Source organism: Bos taurus, chromosome 7 (genome assembly GCF_002263795.3).
Source record: "Bos taurus isolate L1 Dominette 01449 registration number 42190680 breed Hereford chromosome 7, ARS-UCD2.0, whole genome shotgun sequence".
Taxonomy (NCBI): Eukaryota; Metazoa; Chordata; class Mammalia; order Artiodactyla; family Bovidae; genus Bos; species Bos taurus.
Window position 1 is genome coordinate 95763184 of NC_037334.1, and position 20698 is coordinate 95783881.

A 20698-nucleotide genomic window follows, 5' to 3' on the forward strand; every position below is an offset into this window, starting at 1 on the left:
TCTGTTCAGCTAGATGAATGTTTCTACTATTCTGGTCACTAGACAAGATGGTTAGGTCTGGCTGGTTATATTTGTACACATCTGATAGGTGTTGGATAGGGAAGACAAGATCTTTAAGGATAGTTTTCTTCTAAAAGCTCCCTGGAGCTAAAACTTATATCCTAAAATCATAAATAACATGATCTTTTTTCCCACCTGTGTAACTGCTTGCCTTCATAAGACCTTACTTCTTCCGCTCTGGACCTCTTCCCACCAATCTCAGCAATTCATGTTAGATGATCTGTATAAGCTGACACCTTCAATTTCAAATTGGAGGATCCTTTTAAAAGGAAAAGGCTAGAAAAAAAATGATCTGATCTGACCCCTCTATTTTATAGATGATTAATTGAGCACTCAACTGGAGATTACTTTGCCTAAGGTCACATAGCTAGTGGTATGCCTGGGACTTGAAGCCAGGTGTTCCCTGCCCTTTTCACTGCTTAGATGATCTTTCCTTAAATTTGGTTTGGGGCTGCCGATGCTAGTCTTAGCTTGTGCCTGTAGACTTTGCTCTCTGTCCATCCTCTACCTGTTGAAACTGAGCTCAGATTCTGAGCACAGCTTTTCTGCTGGACCCAAGAGCTTCAGATTTGCTTGTTTCTGATTGAGCATCTGGATTTGCTCTTCCCTAATCAGATATCTTTCCAGCTCCTCCAAGTAGGTCGGCCTCACTCAGCCTGTCTTGCTTAGCTGCCGTGGCCATCACAACTGAGATACCAGAGACTAAACCGCAACTCCACAGGTGGTCCCAGGGCTCCTGGAGTGATGCTGGGCTCTCTAGCAACTGCACATCTTTTCCAGCTATGGCCCAGGCCAAGGCACTCTGTTCTTCTGCTACCGTGAACCTCATCTACTGAACATGACATGAGGGGACTGCTTTGTCTTCTCTGTAGAGAATATGGATGATATTCTAGGGTAACCTGCTTATTAGGAAGGATAATAGTAATCTGTAAGTTTAAACACTTCCTCTATCACTCAACCATAGCACCTGACTTAACATTTAAAGATTTCTCACCACACAACATCAGAAAGCAGAAATAAGGATGAATAAAAAGGTGTGGCCATATAGTGTGAGACAGACTTTTTTTCCTCTGTATTAAGTATTAGACTATTGAATAACTATTTTGAAGGGGAAATGTTGCTAAATCCCTTTTTGGTAGCATACACTAAGATAAATTCCAGGGGGATTTAGAAAATAAATATCTAATAAAAGACACATAAATGTATATTTATATAATTTGGGGTTGCAAGGATTTTCCTGAGCATAAAAAAAGGGAAAAAAAGAACTTAGAGGCTGATAAAGGTAACTGTATACATAGTAACTTCATTAAATTAAAAATTACATGTAAATAAAATTAAAAGATAAATGTCAACTAACCGAGCATTAGTAGCTTTTCTAACTAAGACCATAAAACAAAATCAAGATCATAAACAGCAATCACAGATGATAAATGGCAAAAGAATATAAAATATTGAGCTTCATTAGTAATGAAATAAAAGCATATAAAGATGAGATGCCATTTTCAACTATCAAAGTAGCAAACATTTAAAAGATAAATATAGGTTTGATAAGGCTTTAGGAAACTGGCACTTTCACACATATATTGCTGATGGGAATATAAAATGGTACAGTCTTTCTAGACTAACTTGACAATATGTATCAGGATCATTAAAGTAGGCATTCCCTTTGACGCCAAAATTTCAGTTGTAAATGTTTATCTTCAGGAAATTATCAGAAACAGTAACTGCTATCAATGGACAAGGGTGTTTAAGCACAAATGGCTTTAGTAAGATTTGCATTTACATAATGACTCCCCTTGTGGCTCAGACGATAAAGCATCTGCCTACAATATGGGAGACCCGAGTTTGATCCCTGGGTCAGGAAGATCCTCTGGAGAAGGTAATGAAAAGATAAAAGTCCTGTTTTTAATTCTTATGTCCCCTGATGTGTTTTGTCAGCTTTACGACTGGGCTAACCCTAACCTAAAAAGAAAAGGGATAGTTTTAAAAACATGGTATTCCTAATACTACCCACAGGAGACTATCTGTGGGTAGTCTCGGTGGGAATAACCAGAAGTGAGAAGGCCTTAGAGCTGAGTGGGAGGAGGGCATGCGTTTCTAAAGGTCAGGGAAGATTGATTTGGATACAGACGGATGAAAAAATTTACAGAATAGTGTGTGAATTAAGATCCCAATTTTGTAAGACAAGTGTGTGCAAGAAACCTACCTCGAGATGTTAACTGGAAGAGAACTTACTATTTTTGGTAGTTTTCTACTATAACTGTATATTCAGAAAAGAATATATGCTATTTAAAAAGAAGGAGAAGCAGCTTCTTACAGGTGATTAGAAGCTTTCTGGGCCTTACTTTGCTTCCAGGGCTAGAGCGAAGATGCCAGCGGCCAGGGGTGCAGAGGCTGAGGTGCCCGTATGGGTCTCCGTGCAGTCGTTGTGCAGGTCAGCGCTCGTCTGGGGGGTATCAGGAGAGAGAAACGTGGGAGAACATGTGAGGCGTGTGATCCTGGCCCCGGGGGTTAACCCTACCGAGGGCTGCATCTGCTCTGATCAGGAAGCCCAGCTGATGCGATTCCCTACTTCCTCTTCTGAACCACAGGCGGATGTTTGCCATCTGCTGATATTTTATCTCCCTCTCCTCTATATGCAACTTGTCTATAATTCTGGCATCAGAATGCCTTTTCTGGGGATGAAGTCCTCCCACTGTGAATTTTTTTTTTTCCTCTACTGAGATTCCCAAATGAAACGCTGTCTGTAAAAAAGGGACTGTTTCAGAATCACTGTGAATCATGCTGGCCCATTAATCATCAGGTCCATTGTGTTTGGCCTGGCATATTTAGAAATTTTGCCTCATTCCCAGCTCCCCATTGCCTTCAGATTGACATTTGCCTGCCTCTTCAGCAAAAGGAAGTTGTGCTGATTTTGGCCACTTGAACTACTTGTGCAAAACGTGTTGAGTGTGTTTCGCTTGCACTCACTGTTGATGTCTTCTGATGGCCAGGAGTTAGCATCATATTTTCACTTTGAAAATGGTGAGTTTTTCAAATGAAAGTGTGCTAGACACAGATCTGGGCTCAAATTCTAAACTTGCCACTCGGTAGATGTGTCCCATGGGCAAGTCACTTGGTTGTCCCTGTCTGTCAAGTGAGGTTGACACTTCTTGACTCATATTCTGAAGCTGAAATGAGATCCTGTCTGTGAAAGCAAATTTTCACACGATGCCATTGCACGTAAGGAATTACCTGGGCTAATTTTAGCTTACTGAAGAGGTTGCTGAAATGAAGGGAAGAAACCAAAAAGACTTCCAATTAGTCTTCCTTAAGGACCACTGTGTTGTTGGTTGAACCAGAAGTTGGGCCAAAGGACTGCTAGCAAGACACCCACCCAGGCTCTTGCACTGTGATTTTCAGCTAGAGATTTCAATGTGTGGGAGGGAAGTGTAAAAAAATAATCTGTTCCATTATCGCCTCCTTTGGCTTCCCACTTGGAGTCGCTGAATATCTCAGGTGACAGTGGCTGTGCTCCTCCGAGGGCTGCGGAAGCAAGTTTGCCCTTTTACCTGTTGACGCGAGTAAGCCCCCAGAGATGACTCTGCTGAGGAAGAGGTTTGCGTAAGACAAAGGCTGTGTTACTGCAACTGTCTCAAATAGACACCACCAGCTGTCTCTTCTATGGCTGGTGTACCTAAAGAGGGATCTTTACAAAGATGCAAATTCTTCCTCCTGCTTCGGAGCAGAGTGGCTCAGATGAGGGTCTGTCTATGAAATGGTGACTCCGTGATGGACAACAGGCCATTTTTTTTGAAAAGCTACTCTGGACACCCCTGGGATCATTAAGAGCTGGAGACTGTGCATGCAGGCAGGACACACGTCTCACAGGCTCCTTTCAAAGGCTCTAAGTTATCTCTGCTGTCAAGAGGCCCTGGGTGGAATGTCACCGTCTCTTTGAGTAATTGAAAATACCAGAATGAGAGGCAGGCCAGGGCTTCCAAGTTGAGACCCCAGTTTTACTGTCTTAACTAGAGTAGGTTGCAGAGACAGAGTTCTAGAAGAGTGATCCTGCATGAAGATCTTAGTTCTGACAATTGTGTTGAGATGTCATTAATATGAATTTTACACACATTCCAAAGGCTAATTATTAGGGGGTTGACCCACAATCTAATTGGATCTTGACCTATTATTTTATTAAGGTCTACATGCTTTAGCTAGTTGGTTCTTCTCTGTGTCAGGAGTTAAGTTTGAGGCTTTCCATTTTTACATTAAAAGTGCCTCTCTTTGTTCTCAAAGCCCCCGAATGGCCCTTCATCATCATGCCCTTGAAGGGAAATCCAATAATTGCCCTTGGCAGTCTGACTCATGGAAGAGAAGGCACAGCCAAGCGTGGGCTGGAGATGCTCTCTGAGCATATAACCTTCCTAAGCTGCTTATTCAGATGCTGAGAAGTTCACCTCAGGGGAAACTTAGGCTGTTATTTTCCTGTAGGTCATCCGTTCTTAGGAGACATAGCTGGTGCATGCTCCATACTTTTATCGTCCACTAAAGGTCAAGTCAGACATTCTCCCTGCTATTAGAGGATCAACAAGTACAAGGATGATAAGCCCCCACAACCCTAAAATCTCCTTTAAGGCTGTTTTCAGGGAGGCATCACACAAGCTGAAGAGCCATTTAGAGTCTTGGTCGTTGAATGACAAGTTGGTGGCTTCTCAGGGCTGAGTTTAGACATGACTGAGGGGCAACAACATCTTAGCAGATGTATCATTATCCCTGAGAGAGAAGACTTCCCAATACATACCCACCCTTCAGGTGAGTAACGTGCGAGTCTCCCTAACTGAGACAGGAAGCTTAAGCAAATCCATCTGACCCAAGGATCCTTTGGAAGGCGAACTGTGCTCTCCTACCTAAGCAGAGAGAGGCAGACAAAAGCAGCTTACGATTCGCTGGTCAGTGTAGTCCCCACTGCTGTAGGAGGTGGCCAGCGTGGAGGAGCACTTCTCTGCGTACCAGGGGGATAGGCCTTGCTGCGAGGCACTGCTGATGGAGATGGTATAGATGCTGTCCGTGTACCCGTCGCAGTCACAGTTGTCTCCCTGACGCCCCCCGTTCCCGGAGGCCCAGACGAAGATAGAGCCCTTTCCTTGTCTGCCCTAAAGGAAAAGCCAAAATTTACCATGTCTGTTATCATCTGCTGAGATTGCTGTCATCGCCCAATAAAATCCCCAAGAAGTATATAAATGCATGCATGAAGTTCTCAGAGACAGGAATTTGTGATCAGTTTTGTCTCCAGGTCCTCCAGCAGGAGGACTCTCCCAAGACTGTGTGTTACAAGCCCCTGGTGGGCTCTGGCATGCTGGTCCTCCTCCATCCTCCTCTCTGGGGTGGTGTGGAGTGAGGACTTTTCTTTTCTTTTTTTTCCTTATTATGTGGATTCATAATCTGGCCTTTAGCACTCACTCATTATTATTACTAGTATTTTGGCCGTTCCCTTGGCTTATGTCACTCCATTTGAGTCTTTGAACTTCCTCTCTTCATTTCTGGATGAATCTTCTGGCTGACTGATAGCGTGACAAAATCAGGCATTATTCAGATCTGCTTTGCAGCTGCGTTAAAAGGGACTCTTCAATTGAATGGAACTCGTCAAGGCTACTCTTTCTATGGTTTTTCAATTTGTGCTTTCCAAAGTTTCTACTTTTGTTCCATCCTGTGCAGAACTAGGCCTTAGAATCTCGGCAAGGACGCCCTCAGCCCCAGTTTTAGAGCGACACAACCAAGGCAGAAGTGTCCACCAGGCACGTGTAGAGAGGGAGGCGGCACGCTCCTGCATTGAAGGCGCCTTTTCAGAGTGTCCGAAAGAAGTCTGGGGAGTAGTTTACCTAGGGTAGACATTCAGAAGCAGCAGGAAAATGAGAAAGGACCTATCCAGAGTACTTTTTTTTTTTTTTAAGTAAATATTCTAAGAGGAATGAATATCTGTTGAATGTCAGGCCCAAATGGGGAAAACATTAACTTCCATCTCTCTGAAGAATGATTTGGGTCTCTAAATGCAGTTCAAATCATTAACAGCAGCAAGAAATTCACAACCATTTCTTTGCACGTAAGCTAAGTGTTCTTCCCTTCTCTTCCTTTTCCAGTGGTCAGCTTTCATTTCAACTGGGTCTGTGTTAAGCATCTCACCTGTTTGACACCATATTCAAAAGCCTTCTGGGCCAGTCGACCAGGCCCCTCCACAGTTTTCCCGTCATCGTTAGGGCCCCAGCTTGCGCTGTAAATATCCACATGCCCAGGATTAAATCCAATTGAGCTGGCTTCAATAGCATCGGTCACAATGCCATCTAGCATTCTTATGCCTGAACAGCAAAACAGACAAATACAAAATATGTTGATGTCAGTGTGTGCATGCAGGATGGCACAAGGCTCTTAATATTTTATTCTTCAAAGGACTATCCAAAGAGTCAAAAACAGGGTAACCATTGTATGTCCCAAATGCCTGTGACCCAGCTGCTAACAGCACCATGGGGAGATACAAGCCACTGCCTCCAGAAGCTTTCTTTATCTGCCCTTTAGAGGTAACTATTTGTGCTATGCAGTGGGCATGGTTGTTGTCGATTATAAAATGTCATGGGCATGTAGACACTGCTGTACTTAAATTGGGTAACTGACAAGGACCTACTGTGTAGCACAGGGAACAGTGTTATATGGCAGTCTGGGTGGGAGGGGAGTTTGGGGGAGAGTGGATACATGTATATGTATGGCTGAGTCCCTTTGCTGTTCATCTGAAATGATCACAACATTGTTTGTGAATTGGCTCTACCCCAATACAAAATGAAATGTTTTTAAAAAAGCTAAAGTATAATCAGTAAGAATAAAGGCTTATTTTTCCACTGGAAAAAAATGTCTCCCCTCCCCCTGCTGACCTAATAAGCTGAAAATGATGGGACAGTTTTCAGAAAGAGGCATCAAACAACCCTCTGTCAACATGCCTGCTTATGACTATCCCATCAACGGCTGTGGCCCAGCCAGCGCTTTACAAAGGGCTCTGTACGGGAACCTGTGCAGCTTGAGAAGACCTACCTACAAAAGAAGACTAACAAGTAGGGAAAGAACTCCTGTTTCTAAGCACTGATTGAAAATAACCCAGAGGCCATTCTTTTATGTGTTTGCTAAGAAACATTTGCAAAGGAACATGCTTCCTTTTCTCCTAAATAATTTCAAGGATGAAATCATTGCCATGGATTTCACTCCTGAGGGGGAATCGTTTTTCATCCAGAGAAGGCAGATGCAGTGGCTCATTGTGCTTTCCAACAGGCTGTCGCCCATCATCAGACTCACGGACGCAAGAGCCAGGAAGGCAAAAGCAGTTTAGACAGATATCGGCAGCTACCTGGTTAGTGCTGGCTTCAGGCTAATGATGTGACGGAGTGCACGGCCTCAGGTTTTCACATGACTGTTTACGATGGAGCATGGGTAAAGGAACGTGGAGCTGACATGACTAGTAGAAGTCACATTTATTTTTTTAAGAAAATTGTTTAAAATGCATTTGAGGGGAAAAAAAATCCCAGCTTTACTATTTGCTAGCTCTATGATCTTGGGCAAGCCACTTCTTTGCGCCTCAGTTTCTTCAACTGTAAAATGGGTTTGATCATAGCTCATGTGCATTGAGGATATATTGTATGCAGTTACCATTACACAGGCCTTAAATGTGTGAACTCATCTATCCATATGAGAACCATTTGAGGTGGATGCTGTAATTTTTCCCAGGGAGAGAGACTGAGGTCAGAGAGGGACGGGGACTTGTCCAAGGCCACATGGCTTGCAACTGGGACTTGAAGCCCAGAAATCTGGTGCTCAGATCCATCCTGTTAACTTCCAGGATGTAGATCCTGTCTTGGGAGTTAAATGATGGACACACAGTAGGTGTGTTTTAGTTTCCTTGAGGATCTTGCTTCTGATTCCTCCTCTGTAAAATGAAAGGGTGAGATGATTCTCTCACAGACTATAGCTACTTTGTTCATCACTCCTTAGAAAGGGCTTTCTTTTTCTAGGTGATAATGTAATTTGTGCTCCTGCCTTCATTTTCTGTAGATTAATGTGTCACTTTGACAACACTGGCATCAAAGGAATCAGGAATGACACCTAAAACCTAGGAGTATGTGCTGCGTTAGTGAGAGATGCATTCTGTAAGCTAGGATGTATATTTATTTGATTTCTGAAAAGGATTACAAAACCACATTCAAGGTATGCTCATGTAGAGCTTGAAAGAGTCTCACCATCATGGCCATGTTCTACAATGAATCTTTTTTGTTGTGATTTTAGAAAGCAAATTAAGTGCAAAACCAATAATGTCTCCATGAGCTCCAGAGGAAAGGCTAGTGTGAAGAGGAGAGGCAAGTGCTTTATTCTCTCTGATCCCCTGCAGATCCAGAGGAACCTGGATGGCAGCAGTGGGCTCTCTTGTCTTCACGTCGGTGTCAGCCAACTGACACGGCGGCAGGAGGTTGGGGGGTGAGGGGAGAATGAAGTGCTCCTTTCAGGATCCTCCCTGCCTCGAAGCAGCTCTGCTGTTGTACTCCGGGCCCCAGCTCTTGTCCTGTGGCTGTCTCATGTGGCCACAGCTTTCTCTTCCCAGGTTCCATGACTACTTCCTCCCCCGGCTCCGCTAGGTCTGAAGGTGGTAACATCTGCTTGCAACAGCCACTTGTTCCCTTGGACTCTTGTAAATAGTTCCTTTATCAAATTGTGCTGATGGAACTTACCGTATGCTTACCCATAAAGACATTGAAACAACCAGAGATTCTAAATTCTTGCTACTACAGATAACCTTTGTCTTCTTTCTGTGATACATATGCATTCTTTTTATTTAATTTTTGACTGTTCATTGTGAACTGAAGGACTACAGAACCGAGAGGCAGGGAAAGTCTTTGCCTAAATTTACCTTTTCCTTCTGTTCTCTTAGCCAGAACTCAATAACAAGCCCTTCTAAATCAGAACACAGAGAAAATCAGATTTGCTTCGAAAGCTATTCAACATTTCCATCCCGCCCTCTCCTCCCCCAGAAGAGAGGTATGGGCTTTATTCAGGTATCATTTTTTGAGAACCCAGATCCACTGATTTGCAGATTTCAAATCACACTCAAGCTCTGTAGTAAATTTTGCATGGGGTTCACTTCTCCCTCTGGTTGTTGAAAAGTCCCCTCTGCCCACCCCATTTACACCAGTTAACACAAGACTCAAAGCGCGAATCTACGGGAACGACCCTCTGCTTTACCTCCAACTTTGGAATTGTATGCAACTCCGACCCCACACTTGTGATTATTTGCTTGCATCGCAATTTCTCCTGCACATCTGGTTCCATGTCTGAGGATGAGAAAATAGAATTTATAAAATGTAAATGAGGGCAAACATTGGTTTTGCATACAAATCGATGGTCCATGGATATACTAACTTTTTGTCAGCCTGTTGCTGGTTTTTATCCCATCAGTGTTAGATGACGTGTAGATAGGTGAAGGGAACAAGTACCGGAGCCCAAGTAAATGAGTTTAAATTCTAGCTTCTGCTAGGTATATGACCTTGGGAAAGTGACTGGTCCTCCAAAAGATGTGGCATCCCATGAAACACTAAGTATTCAGAACACTTAGAACAGTGGCTGGTATACAGAAAGAACCAGGAAGTGTTAGCTATTAATACTTACTATGAGCAGCTCTGACACTTTGAGAAGCCACGTGAAAGAAATGGTTTCGGTCCCATGCTTTTTGGTGTTGAAGTGACCCCTTCCCTCCCCCTCCCCCACTAGTGACTTCCTTGGATTAGGTTAATCTGGACCAGTCTTAAGGGGATATGTAGAATAGAGCCCCCTTTCAAGGCTTCCTCTCCTCTTCTAACCATACACCAGACTAAAACATCTGAAGGTTTCCTGGTCCCAAGGGGATTTCGAAATTTTTAACAAGGCACTCCAGGCTATTTGGGATGCCAGGGTGCTCCTGCAACTCTAATTGGGACCAGAAGCCTGAAAAAGACTAGTTTTGCAACCAGATGATGAAGGTAATTTACGATTTCAGAACATTTGGGGGAAAAGAAAATCCATCTTAAACAGACCAAAGTATAAAAGTATCATTTCTGAAATTCTAGACATAGTGATTATCTTTTTCTGTCACCTTCCTGACTTGAGGAAGGTAAATAAGTTGAGGGAACTTTAATGTGAAGTTGGTTGCTTCATGATTTTATTCCATTGTGAAAGCTCCCAGGAGCAGCACGAAGGCTGTGGACACCTTTGGAGGAGCCGCTGACCACGTATGCTGACACAGAGGGAAAAAGAGCAAGGGTTAGGTCTGAGCAAATGTCAGCCAGCTCCTTCTGATTACTACTCTACTGGACATCTATTTAGGCCAGAATGAAATAGAAAATTTCTGAATTGACTGGTCCTTTAAAATAAACCAGTTTCACTTTTCTTTTTTTACCTAAAATACCAAAGATGATTTCCTGGTCTCCTTCCACTGAATGATGGCCTCCTTTATGTTAATACTGGATAGGAGTCCTAAGTCAGAACAATGCAGTTCACAGTCTTCCCTGATGTAGCAGGCACCAACTTGTTTTTGGTCTTCCAGCATTGTCCCATCTGGGGAAGTAACCCTCAGCCATTCCTTGTGAGTCTCTATCATGAGACTTGTCCTCCCAGACATCTTTCAAGAACTGATGCTTAAGTGCCTTGTGAGCCTTGTGGATCTTGCTATGAGGCATTCTCTGTTGAAAATGAAGCTAAGGGGAGGTGAGCAGCGCCAGGAGATGGAGCTAGAGTAATTGGTGTCCTCAAGGCATATTATTTGAGTTTCTGGATCTTGCCATGCCTACAGCTGATCATCTCTTGGGTAAAAAATATTTTTAAACCTCCATTTTACTTAATTTTCAAGTTAGGATTCTCTCACTTGCAACTGAAGCTGTCCTGACCAATATACATCTATTCTCTGCAAAATGCATGCATATTGAACATGAAGAAGGCATCTTATGCTTCTTTGGGGGCTTAGCCCTCTCTACCTTTGTAGAAGGGAAAATTCAGTTGCCATCCTCTGAGAAATATGCTCCCAGAAGTCACCGTCACCTGAATTTCTGTTCATACAAAATGGAAGACAGGACCCAAGATAGCAAAGTCTCCAGGTGGATAGATAGAACTTACAGAAGCAGCCTGTGAGCAGACATCTGCAGCATTATACCTATGTCCTAAAAATGATGCGGCATGACACTACCTATTATCTCTCTTTACATACTAAGGACTATTTTCTTTAAAAAATGTAGGATCATGTACAAATAGGGATTGATATCTTTTCCTCCTCTTATCCTCACTTCTCACCTCTGTTCCTTGAGAAAAAGAAGACTTTATCAAAGTGCTTCCATGTCATTCTTTTTAGACCTATGGCTTTCTTCCCTTAAATCAGCCTCTGGGGTAAAAGCAACCTCTATTATCTTAGAACAATGGTTGTAACTGGCATTTAAACAAATTTATGTTTGAAAAATTATTTCAGAAGGTAATTTAAAGACTACCACGGCACTTGTTAAAATATCCTTGCCATATATGTTATATAGCTAGAAAAATAATCTGAAATTTTTGTTGAAATATTGATTACAAATTCATGCTAGATTACTAGTAAGGGTTACCTGTACTTTTAAGATTTTGTTATTTAGTGATGCCTCTCTTGATTTCCAGAGGAGAATTCAAACGCAGCTTTTATTAACTTCATTTACATAGTAATAAAGAACAGCAGCAACACAGATCGTTTGGAGAGATAAAGCCCTTGGAACTGGGAGATAATAGGTCTCTAACTGCTGTGAAGGCCAAAACAAAATGGGGCAATTCATTTTCTAAACCTAAGGGATTTATTTCTGACACTATGCTGGAAGGGTAACTAACTCTATTTTTTTATTGTGCCTTTTGATAAATGATGGAGATGTTAGCTTTTTGGTTGATAATCAAGAGGACCCTGAGAGATAGTTGCTTTTTGTGTAATTTTCAAATAGCAGATTCCGAATTGGCTCAGAAAATTGACTTGTCTCTGCTTCTGCTATTATCAGATATTATTCTTGTCATGCTTTTTTCCTCACTGAAAGGAGTTCTACCTTAGTTGCTAAATGAGAAGCCTTAATCATCATTATCATAGTACATGTTTAACTTGTTCTATGTACCAGACACTATCCAAGTCAATTATATATATAAACCTATTTAATCCCCACAAATCCCCAATGAAATAGGTACCATCATTATCTCTTTGGTTGTTGTTCAGTCGCTCAGTGGTGTCTGACTCTTTGAGACCCCATGGACTGCAGCATATCAGGCTCCCCTGTCCTTTACCATCTGCAGGAGTTTGCTCAAACTCAAGTCCATTGAGTCGGTGATGCCATCCAACCATCTCATCCTGTGTCATCCCCTTCTCCTGCCTTCAGTCTTTCCCAGCACCAGGTCTTTTCTAATGTGTCAGCTCTTTGCATCAGGTGGCCAAAAGTATTGGAGCTTCAGTATCAGTCCTTCTAGTGAATATTAAGCATTGATTTCCTTTAGGATTGAGTGGTTTGATCTCCTTGCAGTCCAAGGGACTCTCAAGAGTCTTCTCCAACATCACAGTTCAAAAGCATCAATTCTTTGGTGCTCAGCTTTCTTTATGATCCAACTCTCACATCCATACAGGATTACTGGAAAAACCATAGCTTTGACTATACAGACCTTTGTCAGCAAAGTAGTCTCCCTGCCTTTTAATATGCTGTGTAGGTTGGTCATAACTTTTCTTCCAGGGAGGAAGTGTCTTTTAATATCATGGCTGAAGTCACCATCTGCAGTGATTTTGGAGCCCAAGAAAATAAAAGTCTATCACAGTAGATGATAAAACTGGTCACAAAGTTAAATAATTTGCTCATGGTCACTCAGCTATTAAGTGAAAGATCTAAGATTTGAACTAAATCTAACTGTAAAGTCTGTGCTCTTAAGTGTTTGGCTCTGCTGCCCTAACCCTATGCTATGTGCATGGTCCATGGTCTGCTGTGCTCTAGAAGCTCACAGTTTTCAGGCACAAATTAAATAAAATTGTATAGGCTGCTATCTTGGGGCCTTTGAAAACCTGTGAATTGGCTATCATCAGTACCATGAGTTGCAAGTCCCTTTTGTTTGGCAGTGGGAAAGAAGGACACCTGAGTTCCCCTTTTCACAAGTACAAAACTCCAAGAATATCATTTCACCAGGTATTCACCTATCAGGCGTCTGCCACACAAATCATCACCCATGTTGGATCCTGGACCAGACCCAAGGCACTGCCTAAGCAAGAGGCTGGGCTGACACCTCCAGCTAACAGTGTCCTCAGCTGAACCCATGTGGGTGGGAGCGGATTTCCCTCTTAGTCTTGACCAAGGGAAAGGAATGAGAGTTGTCACTTCTAGTTCATTCTAGGAAGAGTGCCCTTTTCTTCTCAGCACTTATTGCCCATTTCCTAAGGTAGTTTCTTTTAGGAGAGTAGGTAAACAGGGACCTTGTCACCTTGTTTTGAGACAAAATTAAAAAAAAAAAAAATAGAGGCAGAGTGAGGTGAGTGACTTCCTCAAAGCCATCCTCCTTTCTGGTGATTGGCAAAGCTCTCACTACCAGCCAGGCTAACATTGTAAGGTCCTGCTGTAAAAGGATAGAAATTCCTCCTGCTCCCACACTGCCCTCACTCAGAAATATGGCTGAACATTTGTCTGGGGAGTCCTACTCTAAGCTTCTGAGACATCCCACTTTCCTCCAAGGGGGCCTCCCTCATGGTTCCTATTATGTTGTTAATGGAATATTCTAACCTGTAGGGCTGCTTGCGGTTGACCCCTTTAAAAGATAAATGCTAGAAGAAATAAGTGGTACTGAAGGAAAGTAAATGGTGCCTCCCCAAACCTCCCCTTCCCCCCGAGGGAAGAAATAACCACCCAGAAGTTGAAGCCAAGTCCTTGAGCTCCAGACTCCCTTCCTGGGGTTTGTGAGCCTTCTGGAGGAGGACAATCCAATGTAACAGCTTTCAGTCAACAATACCACACCAGCCACGTGGGAATTCTGAGACAATCAGGGAGAAACTGAGAGGGAAAGTGAAAGTGAGAGAGAGAGAGAGAGAGAACTGATTGACCCAAGTTGGATACTAATCCAAGAGGGAGGAAGAAAGGAAAGGGAAGTATATTACATGACAGACACAAAGAGCTTTTCCCTGCTTGCTCTTTCCACCCCATCTACCCCCCGACCTTGTACCAGTACTCATTTTGCCTTGACTTTTTTCTCTTTTGGTATGAGTTTCTTTTGGGTGAAGCAAATGAAAGAGTGAAATGTCTCCTTCAAGTCTGTGAAAGATGTCTTTATGCACAAAGATGAGTTTTCCCATGGGCATGGACATGGGGCTGTGTGCCTAGAGGGTGAAGTTCCTTTGGAGCTAAGAAAAAAGGCCAAAATGTCTCCTGCCTTTGGGTCTTCATTTGCCTTGTTGCTTTGCCAAGTCTGGCTCTTAGCCTCACTCATTACCCAGTGGATACTCTGGAGAGTTAGTTTAGGGGTCAGAAGATGTCCTTTGCCTCTTCCTTTTAGCTTTAAAATACCCAGAAGAAACTCTGGAACAGACTAATTAGCCCAATGCCCTGGAGACTGTGTTGGATTTGAGGGCCAAGCCTTATGGTATATTTCTCTTGTCTGGTGTCTTTCCGCACTCTTCTGAGGGGCCTAGTAAGCATGGTTGTGGCTACCATAAGAAGTCGTAGGGATTTGTTATTTTGGCCATCTGTATTTCTCTTCATGGCTAGCAACAAGCATGTTGGTAATAGTAAAAAATCCATAGAGGAAGTAGGTGCAATGGTAATGGAGTGAAGATTTTTATTCTTTAATGCTTTGGACTGCAAGCAAATCAAACCAATGAATCTTAAAGGAAATCAGCCCTGAGTATTCATTGAAAGAACTGTTGCTGAAGCTGAGGCTCTAATAAATACTTTGCTACCTGTTGGACGGCTGACTCGTTGGAAAAGACCCTGATGCTGATAAAGACTGAAGGCAAAAGGAGAAAGGGACAGCAGAACATGAGATGGTTAGATAGCATCATCAACTCAGTGGATGTGAGTCTGAGCAGGCTCTGGGAGATAGTGAAAGACAGGGAAGCCTGGTGTGCTGCAGTCCATGGGATCTCAAAGAGTCAAACATGACTTAGTGACTGAACAAGAATAAATGTCCCAAATATTTCTTCTAAAGCCATAGATATTCAGTAACATTTTGAGGGGAACATTTCACAGTATAAGAAGAAAGTTTAATTGAAATATAGTCCTATTAGCCAAAAGGAATATAAAAATAAAAGCTTCTGTTTCCTGTTTTAAAAGCAACAAAATGTTGTAGTATGGATGGTGTACATGAGCATTTTCTGAGAGCAAAAATATGGATCATAGTTATAGTGTAATTTTCTCAAATAAGATGAAAGCATTTTAAAGCACTTACCCCACCCCCAAATCCACATTTACTTACTTGTTCTCATTTGTGGGATCATATCGGGGAAATGGATCATGGTCATTATCGTTAAAATCATAGCTGGCCTCCGGATCCTAAAGAGAAAGCAAAAATTACACTGTAGCATCAAAAAAAAAAAAAAAAAAAAGCAGTGTTTTCCAAGTCTTCTTCAGTTCAGTTCAGCTCAGTCGCTCAGTTGTCTCTGACTCTTTGCGACCCCATGAATTACAGCACGCCAGGCCTCCTTGTCCATCACCAACTCCCGGAGTCCACCCAGACTCATGTCTATTGAGTAGGTGATGCCATCTAACCACCTCATCCTCTGTCATCACCTTCTCCTCCTGCCCTCAATCCCTCCCAGCATCAGGGTCTTTTCAAATGAGTCAGCTCTTCTCATGAGGTGGCCAAAGAACTGGAGTTTCAGCTTCAACATCAGTCCTTTCAATCTACCCCTGTCCTATTCCCATCCTGGCTGATGGCTTGAGAGTCTGCAGTTTAGAGTTTCTGGCCCCGTTTTTTATCATTCATCATAGCCAGAAACCAGGCAGAGATGACGTGCACAGAGAAGTGAGCCAACAATTCTCAGTGAATGTTTCCAAACCTATAGAATCTCATAGGCTATTAGAACAGGAGGAGTCAGAGTTTACTTAGTTCAATCATGTCATTTTCCAAATGAGAAAATTGAGGTCCAGAGAAGTGAAATGGTTCAACTGGCTCCAGAGCTAGTTAGTAACACTTTGACACTCATCTTTCCTAAGGATACAGGTGTAAAGAGCTGGCTGTGGGGTGGGGCTCAGGTCTACAGTGAGCTCCTTCAGCCACCCCAGTTACACTAAATAGACTTAAAACAGACTGCTATTCTCTGTATTTCTCTACTGCTTCTGCTTAGTCAGTCCTGTCCGACTCTTTGTGACCTCATTGACTGTAGCCTGCCAGTCTCCTCTGTCCGTGGGATTCTCCAGGCAAGAATACTGGAGTGGGTTGCCATGCCCTCCTCCAATAAAGAAGGCTGAGTACCAGAGAACTGAAGCTCTTGAATTGTGGTGCTGGAGAAGACTCTTAAGAGTCCCTTGGACTGCAAGGAGATCCAATCACCTTTTAATAATTGTGTCACCACTCAGGCTGTTCTTTATGTTTCTCTGTCTTAATAATTGCTAATCTTTTTTGTCTCTTTTCCACCCCATTTCCTTTGCTCTTTAGCTTTAGAACGTTGGTTGAGTGGAAAGGCTGGCATAAAGACAGGGGGTAGTATTCAAGATAAAACACAGATCTTTAAGTCAAGACCTGAAATATTTTTAATTCATTAGTTTGCCTGTGCTGGGTCTCAGGTGTGGCTCATTGGGTCTTTGATCTCTGTTTCGGCATGTAAGATCTTTTAACTGTGGCCTGTGGAATATTCATTTGCAGGGTGTGAGCTCTTAGTTGTGGCATATGGGATCTATTAATAGTTCCTTGACCAGGGATCCAACTAAAGACCCCTGCTTTGGGCACATGGAGTCTTATCCACTGGACCATCAAGGAAGTCCCCTACAGACCTAAAATATTATGGAGAACTTCATAAACAAGTAAATAATTTACTTCCCATTTTTGGTAAACTTTTCTCAGCTTGTCATTTTTGCAGTATGAAGTACATGCTTTGATTTGCATGGATGGAGTCACGTTCATATAACTTCACAATGTGAGAGCTATTGACCCACAGGGAATGTGAGGAGGATGACTGTGAAAATGATCTCAGACGTGAGGCTTGATCTGATTGCTTTCATGTTCCCCAGTACTGAGTGGCATAGAATTTGAATGGCTTTTTAATAATCTAGCCGGTATAAGTGCCTCCTCCAACCCCAACACACATAACTTTTGTACAGTCCTTGGCTTCAGTGAATTCTTTCAAAGTCTAGTGATACAAAAAAAAAAAAAGAAGAAAGAAAGAAAGAAAGAAATTTATGTGCACTGGCAGAGGGGTGAGGGAAATAGCCAAAGCTTGGCTCATCAACCCCAGGGCTCACTCAGAGCACCTCCTGCTTGAGGGAAGTGAAGCCTTAACTGTATGTCTGTGTAGACAGCTCCCTAAGCTGCAGCAATAGAAGGGCTTAGACTCACATAGTTGGCATAGATGTCTGTGTGATTCCACTCCAAGCCATCATCCAATACAGTGATAACAACACCTTTGCCTGTGATGCCTTTTTGCCAAACAGGTATCACATGGAGATCCAGCTTGGGCAGGGTTGCAGTCATCCTTGTATCTTGCTGGTGAAAAAGAACAAAGAAGCGTTGGTAAAATCATTTGCTGCACAATGAGAACTGAAGCTCCAGTCTTGAGACCCATCTTTCTTTTTCTGGGGGTCGTTCTATTCTTTAGAAGCAGGAAATTAGGTGAAATAAAAGACAAAGTTAAGGGGAGGACCAAGTGAATCATCATAGTTCTGCTCTTTTTCCAGTTGTTCCAATGGAAAATCACTCGAAAAGATGAATCACCCTGTGCCCCTTGTCTTTGAGCTGTGTGGCTTTGAAGAAGTTTATCCCTAAGTTGCTTTCATTTATAATAACATGCTCAAGCTTTTCATCTACTGAAGCTTTATTTGCTGCCCCAAGTTTCCATCTCCCCCAAATCCTAAACCTCCACTGCCACACTGAACATACTTTATTTTGTCTGGTTCACAGTTACTCGTGGATTTACAGAACCTGGAATGCCCACGAAGCTGTAGTCTTACCAGGACTTGGAATTGAACTGCCTGTTTCCAATTATAAGTTATTTAGGGAGTCAGTATCTGTGAGAGGTGATTTAGGATTTTTTTTTCAGGTAACTTTTCTGAGAGTTACAGTATGTGGGGCTGTAGGGAAGAGAGATTGGACAGCAAAGGAATACAGATATGAGCACATCTCCAAGCATTCAAGAGAGATGCATTAGAAGAAAGCCAGGTTTTTAGTGAAGGGATCAACAGGAAACTTATCAAATGACAGCAATCAAAAGTATCAATGAACGCATTGCCCCCTGGCCGATGCCCATCAGAAAGAGGAGGAGCAAAACCAGAATTTTCTAGGCCAACATGAAGCTGAATCCCAGGAGGCTGGAACTGCACACAGATTGTTGGCCAAAGCCAGAGAAGGACTCTCTGTCAGTGGGAGGAACAATCGGAGACTGTGGCTGTTAAGAGTATGGCCTCTGGAACTATGAACTATGGTCCCACCACAAGAATCATGTGATTTTTGGCAAGTTATTCAACTTGCCAATGTCTCTGTTTCTTCATCTGTTAAAAGGGAATACTTATTATATGAACAACAAAATGTTGCGTGAGAACTAGATGAGTTAATTCATGTCAAACAGGATAGTATTAATATTTGGCACATGGTAGATGCACAGGTGTTAACGAGTGTCTTCTGCAGCAAGCAAGTATCACTTGGGTTAGGAGAGTTTCAAGAGGAATTGATCTCCTTTCCCATCCTTTCTGCAACAAGGACGTCTAGACCTCAGCTTATGGTTCTCATGAAATTTTATCTTTTACAGTATTCTCAACAATAAGCACATCTATTCCATGTGTTACTACAGTAGAGGCTTAATGTGAAAACAGAAGGGAGAGCACTCTGCAGGCAGGCAGGCAGGAGCATGTACAGTTTCTCCACTCACTGCCCACATTCCTGTAAGGATTTAGTAACTGTCTTAAAGGTGGACTAAGTGTGTGTTAGTTGCTCAGTCGTGTTCGACTCTCTGCGACCCCATGGACTGTAGCTTGCAAGGCTTCTCTGTCCATGAAATTCTCCGGGCAAGAATACTGGAGTGGGATGCCATTTCCTTCTCCAGGGGATCTTCCCGACCCAGGGATCAAACACATCTGCATTGCAGGCAGATTCTTTACCATCTGAGCCACCAGGGAAGCCCTTTAAAGGTAGAACTGGTTTGCAAGTCTAGACATTCACAGATAGATGCCTTTTGTCTTTCCTCATGTTCCTTCCTTTAGCCTAGTTCAGAGATTCTCACCTGGGAGCATGTAAGAATTGTCATTCAGGGCTATATATCCTGAATCACGTTCACTGTCCTCTTTGGATAATTTAAAGGGTTCTCAGGAGTAACCTTGAGCAGGTCTGATTTTTGCCATGAATACTGTTTTGCAACCCTACCTTGCAAGACCCAATTCTTCTGTACTTATTCCAGATAAATGTAAGGAGACTTCCTCTTGTAGAAGCTAAAGATCTGTGTTTTCAGATGTTCTCACACAGCCAAACAGAAGATCCAGATCATGGAAGGTCCCATTCACCCTGATCTCTGGGTAACACAGCCCTGTACTGAGTTATCTGTTACTTAAAAATATCTAATGTTCAGAGATAACAAGTAACCCGGGGCCTATGCAGTCCTCATGCAGGTACTTACCAAGTACCACTGCTGATTCCACATCGGATCATTGAAGAGATCTAGTGCTGAGTCTCTTAGAACTGAACGTTTACTTCTTTCTTTTTCATACTGTTGTTCCGCCCATATCACCTACCAGGAGTTTTATAGCAAGAAAATCAACAGTTAAACAGCCACCTCTGGTGTAATCATCTTCCCTCTAACTAGCTCTAGTATTCTCTCCATCAGTGTTTCCACCTGACTACAGATCACACTGGCAGCTCAGTGAGAATAAGGGCTTGCCCTCTGGGGAGATGACCATTTCCTCTATTATGGTAAAGTGTGCCTTTACGAGGAGGAGAAGTACTCAGTGAAGTGATGGTTCCCTCAAGTTATTGACACTGTGATTCCAGTGGAAGTAAAAGTTCAGCCTGCTTTCATCAGCAAATGGACCATAATACCCATTTTTATATTGAGGTTCCAGGGTTCCATAGCTGAAAATTTGTCCATTTGCACGGAATGAGTCAACAAGCTAAGAGATCTCAGAGACTGCTGTTATGTTGCTCTTACAGCTTAATGTCCCTTTCTTTATTCACAAAAATAGAAATTGCAGATGTGACAAAAGACAGGAAAGGTGCTGTGTCTTTGCTGATTCAAAATTCTGGCTCCCCTGTGCTTCAGCCTTCTGCTTAAGAATATTTAATATGAGAAACAGATCTGGGATGATGGATGAGCCTTACTGGCCATGCACACTTATCATTAATTTTGTTTCATGTATTATGCAAGGAGATCTGACAATACAAAAATTACCTTTCCAACATTTATAGCATAATCCTATTATACTTGAGGCCCCAAGAG

At 42.6% G+C, this 20698-nt stretch overlaps 1 protein-coding gene across 1 annotated transcript in view; it reads right to left on the reverse strand.

Moving 5' to 3' along the window:
• PCSK1 (proprotein convertase subtilisin/kexin type 1) overlaps window positions 1–20698 on the reverse strand; it is a 43808-nt gene that overhangs the window by 16881 nt on the left and 6229 nt on the right. The window contains 7 exon segments of the mRNA NM_174412.2: window positions 2406–2506; window positions 4983–5195; window positions 6223–6395; window positions 9313–9401; window positions 15538–15614; window positions 17617–17763; window positions 19883–19993. Coding sequence (NP_776837.1) covers window positions 2406–2506; window positions 4983–5195; window positions 6223–6395; window positions 9313–9401; window positions 15538–15614; window positions 17617–17763; window positions 19883–19993 — 911 coding nt within the window.